Source organism: Lacerta agilis, chromosome 10, assembly GCF_009819535.1.
Source record: "Lacerta agilis isolate rLacAgi1 chromosome 10, rLacAgi1.pri, whole genome shotgun sequence".
NCBI lineage: Eukaryota > Metazoa > Chordata > Lepidosauria > Squamata > Lacertidae > Lacerta > Lacerta agilis.
Genome location: NC_046321.1, coordinates 56,363,979 through 56,383,767, shown reverse-complemented (window position 1 = coordinate 56,383,767; position 19,789 = coordinate 56,363,979). Strand labels below are relative to the sequence as shown.

Sequence of the window (19,789 nt, the reverse complement as noted above, 5' to 3'; positions counted from 1 at the left end):
TAACTCTTTTTGTGCTTTTTCAAAACCCTCCAGGCCAATTTCCTTGTGTTATCTGATGAGCCTGTTGCTTATGCCCGGGAAGCAGACCATATCATCCTGTTTACTTGCAGATTCTAAAACGGTGCTATAATGGGCAGAAGTCCTGTAACCTATCTAAAAGCAAGAGTTGCAAAGAACGTGTCTTTTAATACTTTTAGAGTAGACATTTTCCGTAGGGGAGCCACATGGACTGAAGCTCTTCAAATGGATTTCATATGGGGACAGATCAAAGTGCTGTCACAGAATAAATGCTTTTGTTGTAAAAGGTCCCATGTTTAATCTTGGGCACATCTAGTTAAGAAAAGGGTTTGTGTTGCATGTGGTGGAAAGGGTCTCTGGTGAGACCTTGCAGTGCCCCTGTTAGTCAGTGTACATCAGGAGTGGCTAATATGTGGCTCCCTAGATGTTGGTGAACTGTGGTTCCCACCAATCCAGCCAGTTTATTGGCTCCAGTCTATTACTGCTTCCAGCATCTGTATCCCCTCACCTGATTACAATGATCGGGAGAAATAGAGTCATCAGCACATCAGTAACACCATGCTCCAAACCCCCGTTGACCTGCCCAGCGGAACTACCATAGGTTGAGCAGAACTCCCCTAATGCTTTTTATGGAACTGGCCTTGGAGGTAGGTATGAAGCTACCATACTCCCATGTCCCCAACTCCCAAAGTCAGTCCAGCAGGACATCATGGGTGGGAGGGTATGAAAAGCCAATGAGGGTTGCACTCCCCCAGTTCTCTTCCAAAGCGTGTTCTCCTTCATGGAGAGCACGTGCCTGCGTTTGGGGCCTAGCAGACACCCCTCTGTCGCTGGGCGGGACTCAGATAGATAGCCAGGACAGGCGATAGGGTCTCTTGGGTCGTTGGGGAGATTTGTATGCAGCAAATTTTGATAGACAGTTCAGGGGTTATATATTCTTTGTGCTCGCAGCGTCAGCCCCTCTTTGCTGCGTGTACCGGATCACCTGCCCCCCATTAATTAGGCTTGTGTGTTGACCTTGCTATGCCTGTCATGGGATCGTCTGCTTTGGGGCAGGGGCCTGGTAGGAATTTTTCCATCTGGCTGATTGGCTGATGCCATTTGGTTTTCGCCTACTGCGTAGCAATTAGTCACAACTTGTAAGGTTTGTGGTTAGGCATTGGTTATTAAATTGGTTGGTGGAGGGGAAGTGGTTGGCTGTGCCTGCCCCTCCAATGCTGCTGCTGCGCGGGGAATTCCGTTAAAGGAATCCAGGGGCTCACCATGCTTTTGTCTGTTCTCCTGGTCAGGGGCTAGGGCCACACAAGAGCCCCTGGGAACATTAGGGGAGAGGCGAGGGTTCCGGTCCCCCTGACCCCATTCTCTCCCCAATGTGTTTTCCCTTTGCTGACTTCAGCTAAGTGGGCAGATGTCAGCCTGTCCCCAGGAGGGGACAGATAGTCGAACCAATGCCTAAGCAACCACTCACATTTTGTAATTTAATAAAAAAGTTGTGGCCAAAATTATGCCAATAACCTTAAACTTAAATTCCTGTGTGTGGTGTGAGTTATTTGAGGGGTGACCTTGGGGACCTCTACATGCAACAGAGATCATCCATCAGGTGCAATGCAAAAACCAAGCCTGAAGCTAGATTTAAATAGATCTAGGTAACATGTATTCTCTGAGAATGCATGGAAGTCAACAGCCACCACCCTCTTAAGGACCTTGTCCAAAAAGGGGCATTTGTTAATTTGGTTGGTAACCCTTCCTGAAAGGCATTAAGGCAGAACAACTTATAAATGTTCCCCAGATCAGGGATGCTGATGTTTTAAAATAAATAAGACAGTATTGTAGATGATAAAAAATAAAATTAATTTTTTTTCTTACCTGCACTGATGATAGTCATTGTTTGGATGGGTTTTTTTTTTTATCTATTTCTGCAGTCACACAATCAGTCAATCAATCAGTAGCTGAACTGGGTTCCACACAGTCACAAAAACAAATTAACTGAAAGAGCCTCAAAAACAAAAAGGCAAAATAAATAGTAAAAACAAAAGTGCAAAACTCAATCCGTTCTGGAAGTCCATTTGGCTTCCGAAATGTTTGAAAACCAAGGTGCAGCTTCTGATTGGTGCAGGTGCCCCAGAAACAATAGCTGTCAACCGCATTGTTCGGCTTTCTGAAAAACATTCGGAAACCGGAACACTTACTTCCGGGTTTTCAGTGTTTGAGAACCAAAGCATTTGAGAACTAAGGTACCACTGTATAGGATTTTCTTTGCCTGGTGTACAATAGTTGTTTTTTTTAAAAAAAATGATTTAGGTTTTTATTAGAATATTTTATGTGATATACAAATGTGTGTTTCTATACAATTCAAAGCAAGCATTTTACTTTGCATAGAAAGATGTAATTTTAATGCCTGTTTTGTTTGTGTGTGGTGTGTTTTTCTTCATAGGTTTCGATAGATATTTTAGGAGCCGAACTCTAGCAAATAACAGAAGGAATGTGTGGTTTGCAGAATTCTGGGAAGAAAACTTTGGATGCAAGTTGGGTTCCCATGGAAAGAGGAACAGCAATATAAAGAAATGTACAGGTAACTTTATGAATAGTCCTTCCTGCCTCTCTTGAGAGGACTTTGTTAAGAAATTGAAATTTGTTGAGAAGTTGAATAGTTCCCCAGGTCAGAACACACCTATTCTTAACCTGAATCATGCAATCTCACTCATATATTGGTAAGATTTTTTTAAAGATCCATTGACTGCTAATTTGATTAGATTGACTGTCATTATCTGTTTTCTGGTCTTTGACTATAATAAAGATATTTGATTTGATTTGATTTATAGAAGCAATTTGTGACTGATTTCATCATGTAACCCTATCTTGGAGCTCATTTCCAGTAGAGCTCAATCCTAAACTGTTTCCTGTAGCTGGTTATATTTTTTCCTAATTAGTTATATAAGGTAGGTGGATTGGATGTGATTGTGGTCAACCAAAATATGTGAGTGAAATATTTTACTAACATTTCAGTCAATTCTTTTTCCTGTGATGATTAAGTACAACCTATGGCCAAAGGTATATCACCACTTTTCTTTCTGGGCATTTCCTTTTGGGAAATTCTGCAGTGAAATATCTGTCAATACAAATAAAATTTTGCGTCTAGGATTTATATATATATGGAATGTACTGATGTGCAGGATTCATATGTGAGATTGAATTGCTTTAACTGGAAGTTTAATCAATCAAGGTTTTTTGATGATTAATGGGTTTCCAAGTTTAATTATTGATAGTGCTGAAGTTATTTTGTTTCGTCGCTATGATATGGAGTGAAATAGAAAATATTGAAGATGCTTTGACCTTCTAGAACTAAGTGATAAATGGTAATATGCATATTTATATTGTCAATTTATTGATTAATAGCTTAAGAAGTATGTGGCTAATCGATAAAAACTCAATCACTTGCGAATCTTAGTAATGTGTTGGAGTACATCTTCAGTAGATAAAATACTGGAGAACTATACATATTTTCAGCGGAAGATGTAAAGTGAGAGACTAGTAGAAGAGCTAACTAGAATGCATGTTTTCATTTAGAATTATGTATGTTCGAGGATTAAGCTAAATATTGGTATGCATCTAGCTAATCAGTTGTATGCATATCAGTCACACTTCATTGTCTCAAGCGTAATGTATTATTTCCTTTTGTGAGAAATTTGAACCAGATTGTGTAGGTGGTACAGAGGGTTCAATTCCATTAAGATCAAGTCTGAGTTACTCACCTAACGCTGACCCGAATGACTTATTTTACACTTTGGTTTAGATTTTTGAGCACAGAGATGCTCTCATTGAAACATCACCCAAAATGTTAATTAAAATTATTCCTTCATGCATATCCTTTTACTGAGAGGGAAGCCGCTTTATCTTTCTGTATGGTTAGCATTTTGTTTTAACTATTCTGCAAACCTAATCAGCCTTTAAATGCCTATAATGACTAACTGCAGTGTTAAAAATAGAGATGGAGAAGAGATTCCATGGGCCATGTAGAGCAAGTTCAGATTTGCCTAATTTGTGCAGGTCTTGAGCAAGCCATAATATTTGTTTCACTGAGAGACTTTATAATAGATATAAAATCTATATTTGATGGTTAGGAACTGCTTAGTTCAATTATCTGTTTTGGGTTCCCCTCTTAGGAAAAAATAATTTTGAGGTTTAAGAATTAGAACGAACTATCTGTGCATTGACCAGTCACCTGCAAATGGTTCCTAACACTGGAATAAGCTTCGATGAGAGTATCATAAAACATGGTTTTAAAAATAGTTTTCTTACTTTGAATCCATTCATATTAACATATCAGTATATACCCACGCTTTTGAACCTTTATAGCAGGGTCATAAATCAGATAGAAATGAAATAAAGAATTTCCCCTGGATCGAAAGCCCTTGAGCTCATGCAAGGGCACCAACTGGATATATCATTTATTTCGAATCTTGCTCTAAGTTGGTTAACCATCATCCTGGTCAAATTTGATTGTGTGGTTTCAACCACTTTAGATTACAGCTAAAAAGCTTTCTGGTTGGTATTCAGCTTCCCCCCTGAATATTGTTAGACATGTAGAGATGGCCCTGTATTCCAGAGACGTCTCCTTCCTCTCTCTGTCCACATTGCATAAGCCGTCTTCAGTGGCACTCAGATAAAATTCCCTCAGGCAGCCTGAATCCTCAGGAAAACCATGGGGAAATCACCCAAGTTGAAAATATCGCCCTCTTGGTCCTTTACTGTGGATACAACATTATGAAAGTTAGTCTACAGGCTGTTTTGAGACCTTAAACTTTGTATCCCTCTTGTCCCTGAAGAAGTTGATGCAGTGTTCTAAGAGTCAGAATGTATTTTTTCCACGTAGGGAAAACTAGTACTCCTGGTACCACACCACAAAGCAATGCATGTAGGAACAGGTGAAAGCACCACTTAGCTGCTCCTACTTATGATAAGTGGCAGTGAATGCTGGGAGACTATATCCTTGCTGTTGCTGGGGGAACTAGAGACGTCTTGTAAGGAGCATATTCCTTACAAGAATGTAAGGAAGATTTTTCAGCATGTGGAGTGACTCCATGGTATGGATGTATGAAACGCATAGAGTGCAAGGTATGGTAGGTACCTATATATAAAAAAGAAAAAAGGTAAAGGACCCCTGGACGGTTAAGTCCAGTCAAAGGCGACTGGGTTTGCAGCACTCATCTTACTTTCAGGCCAAGGGAGCCGGCATTTGTCTACAGACAGCTTTCCGGGTCATGTGGCCAGCATGACTAAACCACTTCTGGCACATGGTGAAAACCAGAGTGCATGGAAACGCCATTTACCTTCCCGCCACAGTGATACCAATTTATCTACTTGCACTGGTGTGCTTTCGAACTGCTAGGTTGGCAGGAGCTGGGACAAAGCAACGGGAGCTCACTGCAGACTTTCCAATCGGCAAGCACAAGAGGCTCAGTGGTTTAGACCACAGCACCACCCGCGTCCCCATACACAACACTTATGAGATCCATCTTGTGTGGATAGATTATGTGGATGAATCCCACACTTTCTGAGATACAGTATGTACAAATTTGCTCTGCGTGGAACGTCATTCTCTACATGCAAAGAGGCAAACTGGACTGAAGGCTGCAAATGATTTCTAACTACCAGCAGTAACTGAATGGAGATGTTCTTTGTGTTTTCTCTGTTTAGCTATCTCAGCTTTTGCTATATTGGACATTGAAGGGTTTCAGGGCAGTAATGGATTGAATTAATCTTCTCTGCCTCACTCTTATCTTGGCATTATCTCAGAATATTTATAACTTGTGTTTGATAAACTCAGCTAAAGCAAGAAGGTCCACACTGCTGGATGTAACATTAAATCAACCCACTGCCATCAAAGCATTTCCTTAAGTAATATGTGAGGGGGGTCTAGAACACTTACCCCTGCCTTTTAGGCCACAGAGATCATATCTCAGGAGGCAATAGCAGAAAAAGAGTCATATCCATTTACAGTGTGATAGTTTAGGTCGTAATCCCCCCCCCCAAGGCATCCAGATCTTGTCTGGTTTGCAAGTTGCAGACACTCAAGTCCAAGAGGGTGGGGGTGGGGGTGGGCAGGCAGGCCTGCAGCATGGCAGCATTAGGGGGAGAAACTGGTGTTTCCATTGGCGACACAAGAAGAAGAAGAGTTTGGATTTGATATCCCGCTTTTCACTACCCGAAGGAGTCTCAAAGCGGCTAACATTCTCCTTTCCCTTCCTCCCCCACAACAAACACTCTGTGAAGTGAGTGGGGCTGAGAGACTTCCGAGAAGTGTGACTAGCCCAAGGTCACCCAGCAGCTGCATGTGGAGGAGTGGAGACACGAACCCGGTTCCCCAGATTACGAGTCTACCACTCTTAACCACTACACCACACTGGTGTACAAGGCAGGCAGCAGATATGCATTAGCAGAGGCATAGTACCCAAATCACAAGTAATAAGCCCTGTTCAGGTCTCATGTTAAAACTCTAGCACTCTTATCATTATAAAATGACTTATGTGATTGTATGGTCTCTTCTGCATTTAATTTCACACTGGAATAGTTGCTTAAATGATGGTGTTGTGGCAGAGAAAGGAAGTAAGGACTTCCCCCATACCTTCGTTATGATTTTGCTGTCTGTTGATGGTACATTTTGCTGCTGGAGCTTTTTGCTGCTACTTGTTTTATAGGATATAATGTGGGTTTTATTATAATACATTGTTCTTTTTTATTTTATGACATGCTTTATGTTTTTAAATTTGGTGAGTCGCTTGGAGACTCCTTGTGTGCCAAGAGAGCCATTAATACAGCCGCTGCTGCTGCTGCTGCTGCTGCTACTAATATAATGCATAGGGGATGCCATGGGGTTGTGCCAAAGGAATTAGCAATGGTACTGAATTTTTAGAAGGTAGTGATATATAAATGTAACTAGATCATCCTATTTTTAATTTCTACTCATTCACCCCCCTCCCCCAAACAACAACAACTTATCCAATGGAGACAGGACCATATGAGTATCCACCCTAAAGATGGCTTGGGTTTTTATATATATATATATATATATATATATAATAAGTATTTATTTAAATAAATAAATTTAAATAAAGTTGGAAACTGTAAGCCTTAGCAGGGCTAATCGCCTGTTGGTCCACACTCTGCTTCCTGTTCTACCTACCACTTTGGAGGCAAATGTTCACATGTAAGTCACCGATGCTTGCAAAGCTTTTTTGAATAATAATAATAATAATAATAATAATAATAATAATAATAATTTATACCCTGTCCATCTGACTGGGTTGCCCCACCACCCTGGGCAACTTCCAACATATAATAAAACATTAAACATTAAAAAAGATTCCCTATACAGGGCTGCTTTCAGATGTCTTCTAAAGCTTATATAGTTACTCATCTCCTTGACCTCTGATGGGAGGGTGTTTCACAGGGTGGGCGCCACTACCGAGAAGGCCCTCTGTTTCCCATCTTGGTGAGAAAACCCCACAATTCTGTTTTGGGGAAGCATACTTGGTTCCTATGAAGTAAACATTCAAGCTAAGATGAAACACAACTTCCATGTCGCCCATCTTCTTTTTTCAGTTTGCTTCTTCTAATGAGAAAAATGCATGAGAAAAAAGCAAAACATTCAATTACTGTGTTGTATTTGTTCTATTTGTATTCCACCGCAGGGAATCTCAGCCTCTGATTCTGTTAGCAAATGCATCACTTTTAGATTTGTAGCTTCCCCCCACCGCCATGTGATGAGTCATGCCCCAGTTCATGGGTGTTAGGAAGGCAGTTTATCTTCCCAGCTTAAACAGTAATACACTTACTCTGACAGAAGCTGCAGCCTGTATCCTACCAACCCCAGATCTATACGCTCACTTACAAAAGCAGGAGACACTTACTTCTGAAGTTGTTTGGAGCACTGTGAGTAAAGTCTAATTATACTGAGGTGGGAAACCTGTGTCTTGAATAGTGTTCCAGGTTCAGATACTGAATGCTGCTCCCAGGCCAGGAGCCAAGTCTTCTTCCTGGCAAGCACGTTTTCTATGCTTAGGGTCTTTGTGCTTGGTTGCGAAGGTTGGGGACAGTAGTCTGTCAAGCACAGTATGAAAATACAACACCTCAAGCGCAGGTGTCAAGGAGCTGTCAAGTGAGCCAGATCAACCACACACACAGGAGGCATGGAATGCAATTAGCTCTTTATTAACAGAAAATAACAACACAGCCGAGTCTTCTGCTTTGTCCTAATCCATCTGAGGCATGCTGAAACTGACCACTAGCTCTGTCCTCTTCCCTTAGCCTTCATTCTTGATCCCTCCCAAGCAGACAAAGTCTGCATCCAGGGGATGAGCTCTTCCTCTGGGTCGTCTGGTCCATTGCTCAGCAATGTCTTTGAGGTGGGGTGTCAGAGGGGGTGGTGAGCCAGCAGCACTGGGACTGTGCTCCTGCTGGTAGCAGGGCCAGACTGTGACTCCTTTCTGTCTGAGTCTGCACCCACACTGGGATTCTCAGTCTCTAACCCTCTCCTGGAAGACCCTCCTTCTCCTGACCCTCTTGATTGCTCAAACGCCTTGCTTCTGGTACTTCTCACCTCGTCACTTCCGCAGACTGCTCTTCAGTGTCCCAGCAGCAGGATCCAGGATCTAAGTCATCATCTTCTCTGCCCTCCCTGGGGCTCTTGGGCATGAGGCTTCTACCATCCTTCCTCATCCAGCCAGTCCCTGACAAGTTTGCCACAGGTTTGGGTTATAAACAAAGTGTACTTTTTGTTGTTCAGATCGTGTCCGACTCTTCGTGACCCCATGGACCAGACCACACCAGGCACCCCTATCCTCCACTGCCTTCCCGCAGTTTGGCAAAACTCATGCCAGTTGCTTTGAGAACACTGGTCCAACCATCTCATCCTCTGTCACCCCCTTCTCCTTGTGCCCTCATCTTTCCCAACATCAGGGTCTTTTCCATGGAGTCTTCTCTTCTCATGAGGTGGCCAAAGTACTGGAGCCTCTACTTCAGGATCTGCCCTTCCAGTGAGCACTCAGGGCTGATTTCTTTAAGGATGGATAAGTGTGATCTTTCTGCAGTCCATGGGACTCTCAAGAGTCTCCTCCAGCACCACAATTCAAAAGCATCAATTCTTTGACGATCAGTTCCAACTCATATGCATTAGGCCCTATTAAACCAACCTTCCTAATCATTTGGAAATGCTAAAATGGGTCTGTCACTTTCCACCTCTGGCTAAGATGGTAGTCATTCAAAAATTTTGGGGAGAGGCTCCCCCCCCGGTTGCCACTGGACCTGTTGGCATTGCCATCATGCCTCAAAGCCAACCAACAGTAAGGGCATGAACAGGCCCCCAAATCATGGAAGCCAACTGAGAATTTTTTTTCCAAAAAGAAAAGAAAAAGAAAAAAGCTACCTTTACTTTGATAATTTACAGAGGAAGCTCTTCATTAGTGGCCTAAATTAGATTTCATTGGAGGGAGTTCACACATCATTAACTCAGACATCACGCCATATTATACTTACGCTTCCTTAACCATATTTTTTGAGCTATGTGTATGGAGCCAGAATCATCAGAATGCACTATATAACCTATTCATATGTACATGGGACTTAATAAAACAAACTTGGTTCCAGTGACATCACTGATTAGTTATGAATAAAACTAATTAATTAACTTTTGTCAAATGTTCTGAAAAACCCATGATGTATATAGTCGGATTTGTCACTGCTGTCTGTATGGATGATATGCCCTAGGAAAACGGCAGATTTGTCTCTTCAGTTCCGCTTCATTATTATAAAGAAAGCTAGTTTTACTCGCATCACATTTAAGTTACAGATTCAATTATGCAATAAATATGAGAGATATATCCCAGCAGCTTCCACTTTATAGTCTCCACTTTATAAATTTGTATATGATTTGCAAGGTGTCAGTGTGTCCCCCAAATAAGCTGATTTAAGGGCAAGAAAATGACAAAAAAATAACAACAAGGAACGATGATTTGAGTTTCATTGCAGATCATTTTGTCTGACCTTAATAAAACATGGCTGTCCTTAATATATTTACATTTTGCTAGGGATGTGTCTGCTGATTTAATTATGCTATAGATTTATTTTAAAAATTGACAAAAGGAAATGCTGCAGATATCTCAGTACAGCTGATTACATGCTGGCTGAGTTCCCAAAAGACAGTAGGAAGGATACTGAGTTTGTAAAGCCTTAAGTTTAGGTCTCAATATCCTTACAACTTGAGATATTTCCCCTTTTTTAGCCTGTGGAATGGATAAGGATCGGGCATTCTCTAAGCAACAGGAAACTGACCCATGTCCTAGCACAACCATGGGACAAAGAAGGCAGCACTGTAAATTGCAGCAGTGACATTTATTGAGTGAAAAGTGAAAGTTATCTAGGGCCCAAAGAGGAAGTGTTGATTAAAGTCTATCATATCTTATATACCAACCTTCCCCAACATGGTGCCCTCTCAAGTGCCTTGGACTATAACTATCATCCCTTTCAAGCATGGCCAAAGGTAAGGCATGGTGGGAGTCCCAAACACCTGGAGAGTACCAAGTTGAGGGGGCTGCTATGTACTATATATTATATCTGTATATATTAATGCCAAACAACAATGTCAATACCAGGAAAGATCCTAGAACAGATAATTAAACAGTGGGTCTGTAGGAACTTAGAAAAGGATACTGTGATTACTAAGACCCAGCATGGGCTTCTCAAAAATAAATCATGCCTAATGAATCTTGTCTCTTTTTTTTTTATAGAGTTACAAGCTTGGTAGATCAGGGGAATGTTGTGGATGTAGCGTATCTTGGTTTCCGTAAGGATTTTGACCAAAGTCCTTCATGATATTCTTGTAGAAGAAGTTGGTAAAATATGGGCTGGATGAGGGAACTGTTAGCTGGATTTGTAGCTGATTGATTGACCCAACCCAAAGAGTGCTCAGTAATGGTTCCTCGTCATCCTGGAAAAAAGTGACAAGTGGGGTGCTGCAAGGTTCTGTCTTGGGACCCTTGTTATTTGATGTTTTTTTTTATAAATGACTCGGATAAAGGAATTGAGGGGATGCTCATCAAATGTTCAGATGACATCAAACTGAGAGGGGTACCTAATGCTGCAGAAGACAGAATTTGGATTCAAGAGAACCTCAACAGATTGAAGAAACTGGGCCAAAATTAACAAATTAATTTCATAGGGACAAATATAAGGTTCTGCACTTAGGCAGGAAGAACAGGGGACACCTGGATTGCCAGTAGTACACTTGAAAAGGATCTAGGAGTCTTAGTAGACTACAAGCTTAACATGAGTCAACTGAGAGATGCAGCAGCAGCAAAAAACCTATCCTGTTCTCGACTGCATCAACAGAAAAAACTAGATGCACGCTGGCATCCAGATTCTGTGCAGATTGAAGTTCTTGTTTGGAAGACCAGTCAGTCATGTGAATTCTCACCTACAATCTTAAGTGGTTCAGGTGAGACAAAGGTGTTAGCATCACAGTGAGAACTGGGGCTCTGGTGAGAAGAACTATGCTTAGGATAATGAATCACCTACTGAATGGTTATATATGTATAAGTATACCTGGTACAAGCAATACTTGTTTTTAACCCCCCCCCCCTTATAAAATATTAGTAGCCTCCTGCTCAGGAATGCTAGGAAAACAAGAAAAAGAAAAGAAACCAGTGCAGTTTGAAACAAGTGGTTAACACTATTGGAGTTTTGAATGGTCAGTCCACTATCTTTGTTCAAAATTGTGTCTTAAACATAGACCAAAACCTTCTCCCTAAGATCTGATTAAGATCAGAACAGTTTCGAAAGGTTCAACCCTCTATCATGATTCAAATGATTTTCAATCATAACCAAACATAGATGAAAACCTGCTATTTGATATTGGGAACAATTATGTACACAAAGGTGGTTATGATATTTTAAGAGGTGTCCAAATGGATAGAGAACAAGTAACTTTACAAAATATATAGTTGTTCTGTGGCTGCAACTTTGTATTTGATAACTTCTACTGAGCCACAAGCAGTTGCTTCTAAATAACTCTGCACAGGACTGCAGCCTGTTTCAAGATATCTTGTTCGATTCAGTACCCTAAACATTAATGCTTGATAGATGTGACATTTCCCACTTCAATATTAGTCAAGGCAGGGGAGAACATTAATGGTTATTAGACAGATTGGTTTATGTATTCCCTACAATAGTCACTTTTTTTTTCAGTGATGAGATAATCCCGGGAGGTAAACAAAATCATATTTTTTTGGGGGGGAGGGGGCAATATTTGGTACACCTGTATAATAGATGTATCCTGCCACTGAAACAAGAATTGCTGCTGTTTGAACCTCAGATGTTTTGTGTAGAGCAAAAAAGCAATTTAGTTCACTGCATGAAAAATGTGTGCTTTCTTTGTCAGTGGTGCTAGTAGAGTTTTGCTACTGCAGTTGTTGTTTCCAAGTCCAGATAGTTAAAAACCCATATGATCCTTGCCCTCAAACTGCTGTTGTTTCACAATATGAAAGGGGCTCACTCATTTTTTCATATACCTGTACAATATAAATGTGAATAAATCATGTTTCAATAGGCTTCTGCGACAAACCTCCACTTCAGACTCTTCCCTCGTTACTAAGTGAATTTTTAATCAGGTGTTCTGGGTCAAACTACAATGCACCCCACCTGTCCCTCTGAGGTCCATCTGTTGTTTCACTTCCCTTTGATTAATAATCTGGGAATTTCTTAGTAACGGGAGTTTTCCTGTCCAGCGGCCGTGGCCGGTTATATCTTCTGCTCTGGGCTTCAGGGGTTAACCTCTCCTTTGCCTACAGTTCGGGGTCTCTCTTTCATTAGATCCCTCACTATATCAGTTAGCTAAGCCCTCTTAGCAACTCTGTGGCAATACCAGGGTTTCCACCCGCTAGCCACTCCTGAGGGAACTCCAAGACACAAACTATCCCCTTTCAGTTTAGTTTTGTCCTTTCCCTGAGTTCACCTCCTCAAGAGCCTATATAACTCGCTGGACCAAATGAATGACGATATTTTCTTAGCTCAACAATAAGAGGTCTTTATTTATATTACGGTTTCAGTGATGGTTCATAAGCTTAGTTTCATAACAGTGTAAACTCTTTCTTTCAGCAACATATACACATCTTCAACGATCCTAACCTAACCTAACCTAAACTAAACCTAACCTGGCCCCACACCCTCCTTCTTCCAGTCACCACTCTCCCACACTAATGGCTCCTCCCTCCTTTTAGAGAGCAGAATGTCCCGCCTCCCAAGGGGTATCTGCCACTCAAACTGGAGAGCCCATTAACTCCTAAAACACCGTGGGTTTCTGAACATCCCCTAACTTAGATCTGATTCATTACAGCTTCCACTTGTTCATTCAAGGTTGCGTGGTTCTCTTTAGGGTAAACTTCCTCACTGTATGGATGACCAACCCATTGCTGGTTTTTAATTGCTTGTTCAACTTAAAGAACACAAGGCTTTATTCAGGGTTTCTCAACTATATATGTATCCATCTATTTATCTATCATCTATCATTACGGAATTAAGGGGATTGGTTTGGATGATGTCTTTGCGGCCCCTTCAGTAGATTTTGTATTTCCAGGAGTGGAGTTTGTAGTAAAAATAATTGCTGAAAAAGTCAAGACCGTCTCTTTGTTAGCCAGCTTGTTGAGCACTTTTTTTTTAACATATCTAAAGAGTTGACTGTGTTGCCGTGGAAACAATTGGCTAGAGATGCTTTCAGTAGGCTTCCCCCCACCCGCATCACCTGGATGGATGCCACATCCTCCTAGAGATAGGAGGAAAAATAGGTCAGAACCTAGTCTGAGAAGGCCGGAGCTGGGAAGACCACAACCTAATTTACTGTGCCTATAGCTTTAGAGGACTTTCCTGAAAAAAATAATGGCCAAACAAGGTCTATTGGAGTCTGAATTCTTTGAGCCCTTCAATCTTATTTTTGTATTTTCTTATAAACCATTTAGAGGTTTTACTGCAGTCAAATGGTATACAAATACAAAGCTTGGGATAGCTCAGTCTGTAGATCATGAGACTCTTAATCTCAGGACTGAGGGTTCGAGCCCCACATTGGCCGAAAGATTCCTGCATTGCAGAGGGTTGGACTAGATTATCCTCGTGGTCCATTCCAGCTCTATGATTCTGTTATTATTCTCCAGTTGTATGTGTTTGTGCATGTCTATATCTCTATATATCGCTGCTGTTTATCAATATTACGTGTGATCCAAATGCTGTTGCAGTGTCTTGACATTTACTGCTATTTTCCTCATGGCATGGGAAAATTACCAATTCCATTGCATTTTAGAATACAAGATAGATTACAAACCGCCTCACTGTGGCCATAGTCACAATAGTCCAGTGAAGTAGGCTATTTTGAAGATAGAAAAACCAGCATTGAGGGATATTCTTCTCCTTGTGGGTTCATGACTGAGAAGAATGGCTCAGGCTCAAGTCCAACACTATTTCTGGATCACATGCTGGCACTGAGCATTTGCCACATAACTATGGAGCTGAAGCCTCATCACATCCTCCTAAAGTACTTTAGCATTATCACCTGAAGAGGGAACCCAGGTAAAACAGTCCTTAGAGCTGTGCAACTCCTCTGGGTTACTTTATTTGTGTGCATTTACAGTGAACATCTCCACAGAGGGGCCTGTCGGAATGTTGAGGGTGGCAGGAGAGGATATATTGATTATTAATATCCTTCCTAATTCGCGCTAGCAAGTTTCTTTATACAGCAGAGTGCATTCCCCTTCTTATGCAGCAGAAATCTGGCTGCAGACTCGTGTGAGCCTCTTAAGACAATAAACAATTCAATCTGGCTTGCCCAGATTGAGGTATGTTCTATTATTCCTGGTAAGACCCCATTGATCTTTCCTAGAAGAATACAGTGGTACCTCATGTTACAGACGCTTCAGGTTACAGACGCTTCAGGTTACAGACTCCACTAATCCAGAAATAATAACTTTGGCTTCAGGATGAGAACAGAAATTGTGCAGGCGGTGGCAGCAGGGGGCCCCATTAGCGAAAGTGGCACCTCAGGTTAAGAACAGTTTCAGGTTAAAAACAGACCTCCAGAACGAATTAATTTCTTAACCCGAGGTACCACTGTAAAGACACCACAGTCTTATTCATAAGTAACAAAAAGTAGTTTTACTCACAATCAGGCAGAGCACAGTGCCATCCCTGAAGGCAGGCTTTAGGCTTAAAGTTACAAACATGTACAAACAGGTTTACCCCATATGGGAGATAACCTGGGGAGACTGCGGGTTGGCAGCCAGCAGTACGGTCCGGGTGAATCAGGAGGTTCGCAGGATGAAAAAGAAGATCGAAGAAAGGGAGGTAGCTGCGTGACTTGGCCTTTTACCAGGACTGGAAAGGTCACGCCCACCTACCAGTCACATGCAAGGGTGGATGCTCCAGCCAGGTGTAACAGGAAGTTCAGCTGACTGGACCAACATCCCCTGCATGACCTCTCTAGCAAAACAGGTAATGTTGTAGTTGACTGCTCCCAATGGATTACATCCCACATTGCCTTGTGTAGACGCTACCCAGATAAGTGAGACTAAATCTATGCTTTTGAGTCCTCTACACACTTGCCTTCCCATGTGTAAAGCTTCAGAACAGGGACATAGGAATCTGCCATAGACTTAGTCAGATCATCGGCCTATTAAAAGCTCCATATTGTTATGCCAGAGTTTCAGTTAGGAGTCTTTCTTAGTTCAACCTGGAGATTGTTGGGGATTGGCCCAGGAACTTTCTACATACAAGGCATGTGCTCTACTATGGATCTACAGCCCTTTGCCTGAGCCATGGCTTCTTCCAGCCACATTAGATCTGGCCACCCCCAACCCAGATTAAAATGAGACTGGGGTGGAATCTACACACACATATTAAAAACGCTGTGAGAATGTTTTTGTTTAAAAAAAAAGAGTTTTGAAAAAATACATTGAATTCTGCATAGCTCACTTTCGCCATCTAGTGCCACATTTTTTATATTGCACTTTACAACACATTTAAAACTTTTCATTTGCAGTTGTGTAGCTGAGTCCTGGGAATTACTAATGGTTCTTAAAGTGAATTTTGGACATACCAAATTCTGTTAATGCTGAATCTGGGTAAAAATGCAGTGGGGGGCAATTTATTTAAAATGTCTATCAGTGTTTTGACCATTATACACAGCTATTTACCTATAGAATTGGTTTCAATTCTGTGCATCATGGGTTTGTGCATGTGTGTTTGAGGAACGGAATTATTTTATGTTGTTGGGTTTTTTTTTCATTTTCTGTAGCCTTGGGTGCCTTTGTTCAGAGCAATTATTTATAAACATTGAAACTATCTAGCTGAAGGAGGTCCATATGGTATACATAAAATGCAACATATGACGATTTAATGGTTCATTCTCTCCTGTCGACTAGGGTCGACAGGCAAGATCCATGGCTCAGTGAGCAACTATAAACCTCCATTTTGAGGCACCTGTGACAAGGCTGTGGTGAAGCATACTGATTGGCAGCTGCTACTATAGCAGAATGTTTTTTGTGAGGTGTAATATTGCAACACATCCCCAATAGAAGACGACGGCAATAATATCTCATCATGAAGCAACCAACAGCCGCATTATGCCAGCCTCCTTTTGAAGACGTAGCAATGCCCCAGGATGGTTCCTTTTCCAATTATTTGTTTTGGTTTTGCCCTTGATTTCTGACATGGTCATGAGTTCTTTAAGTTGTCAAAGGTTGATGATGAAGAACACAAAAGCCGTAATGTCTGGAATTGCCATAATATAAGTTTAGAGGGAAGGGTGGGGGAGAGAGAGCATAGATAGATAGATAATTTATTACGGTCGGAGACCGGCATATAAAAAACATTTGGGGGTACAATCCCGGAAGAAAAACACACATTTAAAACATTGTACAACGTTAAAATTAAAATTTATAAATGCGATAAGCATTAGACACTTAAAACTTTAGGATAATCTACCACAGAGAACTGACCCTGGGTTGCCTGCGGAACCGGGTTTGGGGGTTTTCTTAACGGACTAGTTTGGCTCGGGGGAAGGTCTGTGGCTACAGATCTGAACACAGAATCTGGCAACCATCCAGGTTGTCTTCTGATCTTTGCCTAACAGAAACAGGTCATATTTTTTGCTTTTCCGGGAGGTCAACAAGGCCCTAAAGGTTGGCCAAACTGCGAGAGGCAGTGAAGGATAGGCGTACCTGGCGTGCTCTGGTCCATGGGGTCACAAAGAGTCGGACACGACTGAACGACTGAACAACAACAACAACAATGAGCCTCACCACCAAGGGATAGGAGAGAGCATATTAAGATTTCCAAAAAAATTCACCGCTTACAAAAATCTAAGAAGGCAAAATGGAAAGATGTGCAGTTCGTTGGAATGTCCTGCTTGCACACAAATGGAGATTGTGCTGTTGGAATGTGATAGGGCCCTAAAGGTTAGACTTGCATACCCATTCATTATCCGGTCGTATTTCTGCTGGAGCTTGGGTGTGTTTGTGAAATGATGTTTGGAAGGAGCGCATAGCTCAGTAGCAGGGAATATGGCTTCCATCTTAAGAAGGTACAATGTTCAATCCCCAGAATCAACTGTTTGGCTCCTCCTCCTCTCCATTCTGGTTAGCAGCAATGACCTGCCTACCAGGTAGCTAACACAGCAGCTTTGCCCCATCAAATGAACCACTTCTAGCATCACATTCTAAGTCATTTTCAACATCATACCTCACAAAGCAAGCACTGTGGAAAGAGGGGCGGTGGCTCTGGTATTTGGAACTTGGACTATACAAAATACAGTACGATACATTACAAAACAAAGGAGATGAAAGAAAGCAAAAGAATGAAAGGAAGGAAGAGAGGAAGAAAGAGAGAAATCAATCCCAAACAACTGTAGACATGATGAAAAAAAACTGGGATAAAATATTATCAACTAATGCAGTGTCTGAAAAATATTTTAGTGAGATCTATTTCAACTGAAAAACAATATAAGGTTACAAAAAAAAACACCTTCCAATTTAAAATAACTTGGGATAACCAGGTGCCCACAAAATGAGCTGTCATATAGTACACAGGAATAAAAACAATCTGAACAATTAGAAGGTTTTTTTTTTTATATAATGCTTGGTGCCACTTCCAAATGTAATCTCCTGGGCATGCAAGAAATAAAAATAGGGTCTCAAAACTGAAGGTCACAACTGCTGCAGGAAATCATATTGGCTGTCTGTTGTGTCGTGGGTTCTGGTAGCAATAAGTCCAGCAACACTTCTTAGTGAACAGCTCTTTATTATAAGGGATGAGACAAGACTGGGGAATAGGGGGTAGGGCAAGCTCTATTTATAGACACATTGGGACAGAGGGAAAAGATACATTTTAGCGGGAACCAATAATATTCAAACTTTCCGGCGGGACCCAATCAGGCTGTGGATTGTGATTGTACTCTTCAAATTGACCAATAACATTACTTTACCCGGCTGACAGACTATCTTATTTAATACACAACACTGTCATAAGAGCCATCTTCTAGGGGGCTAAGTCCCTTCAGCCTCCCCCATAAAATATTTGAGGGGGCTGGACTCACCCCCCCCCCGCAAGTTGATGGGCATTGCCATTCAAATGCTGTTCATGCACTGCATCATGTGGTCGATTTTTGTGGGGCAGGGCTCCCCTATTGGCTATGCTGTACACTCCATTAGCTGATAGGGCCACTTTTTGTCAAGTGGTTAGCAAGGCCACTTTTGCATTGGAAAACTTGCATTGTCCTGGAGCATTGAGGGGGGAAAGAAGAAAACTCTTCAGTTCAGTGTAGCCCAATCTTCATGCAATCTGTTGAGGTTTCTGTAGCTACCACACTGGGCATGTATAGTTGCTGTAATCAAATCTTAACCGAACTGCTTTTTTGCAGTAGAATTATAGAGCCTTAATTAAAAATAAGAAAGAAGCTGAACAGGGTGGAAATATTCAAGGATCGGATAAATTACCTTTTTTGCCTCTTGGATGGGATATTATGCCCATACATAAAGCTCATGTCATAGCTGAGTCTGCCCATTAAATATCTGAGAAACAGTAAGACTTCCCACCCCCCTGGATGTACCCAGTCCCAAACTGAAGGGGCATTGGGGCTGATTTCACCTTCCTGCACCCAAAATGTGTGTGACTCCAAATATTGAGCAGCTGGTCGTGGCAGAACATATGCAGGCTGAGTCAATCACATAAAAGCCACCTTTTGCTGCTCCCTTGGGCCTCATTGATTGGACCAATTAATAGTGCTTAACTGATTTCAAAATGTGAAGCACCGCATAAATTGAATGTATTGTTATGTTGAAAGGTTGTTGACAAAGCACTAGAGGCCTAGAAATGATTGAGTGCTAAGCAGGGAGTCATTTTGCCTGCTGATTGCTGTCCTGACTGTCCTCTTTCAGCACTGAGGTTATGTGACCCTCAGAATCTTGTTTGCTTTCCCCCTATGATGATGATGATAATAATAAACGGATATTACAGCACATCCATAGCATATCCGTGGTTTGATGTGAGCAAAATTATGCTCTAAATTCAGGTTGATATGAGCAAAACCTATTTTAGACCTTCCCCCTTTTTTTGTAAATCAGATGATAGAATGAGGCCTGTTTTGCAGAGTGTGTATTGAACCAGTCTTATAGCCCTGGTTTTGCAGCATCACTATCAACATCATTGTTTAAGGCAGCTTACTGCTGTAATGTCCTGT

At 41.5% G+C, this 19,789-nt stretch overlaps 1 protein-coding gene across 1 annotated transcript in view; it reads left to right on the top strand.

Moving 5' to 3' along the window:
• Positions 1 to 19,789, top strand: part of LOC117054564 (metabotropic glutamate receptor 8) — a 248,197-nt gene that overhangs the window by 3,517 nt on the left and 224,891 nt on the right. The window contains exon 4 of the mRNA XM_033163522.1: positions 2,453 to 2,590. Coding sequence (XP_033019413.1) covers positions 2,453 to 2,590 — 138 coding nt within the window. The remainder of the gene's footprint in view (positions 1 to 2,452; positions 2,591 to 19,789) is intronic.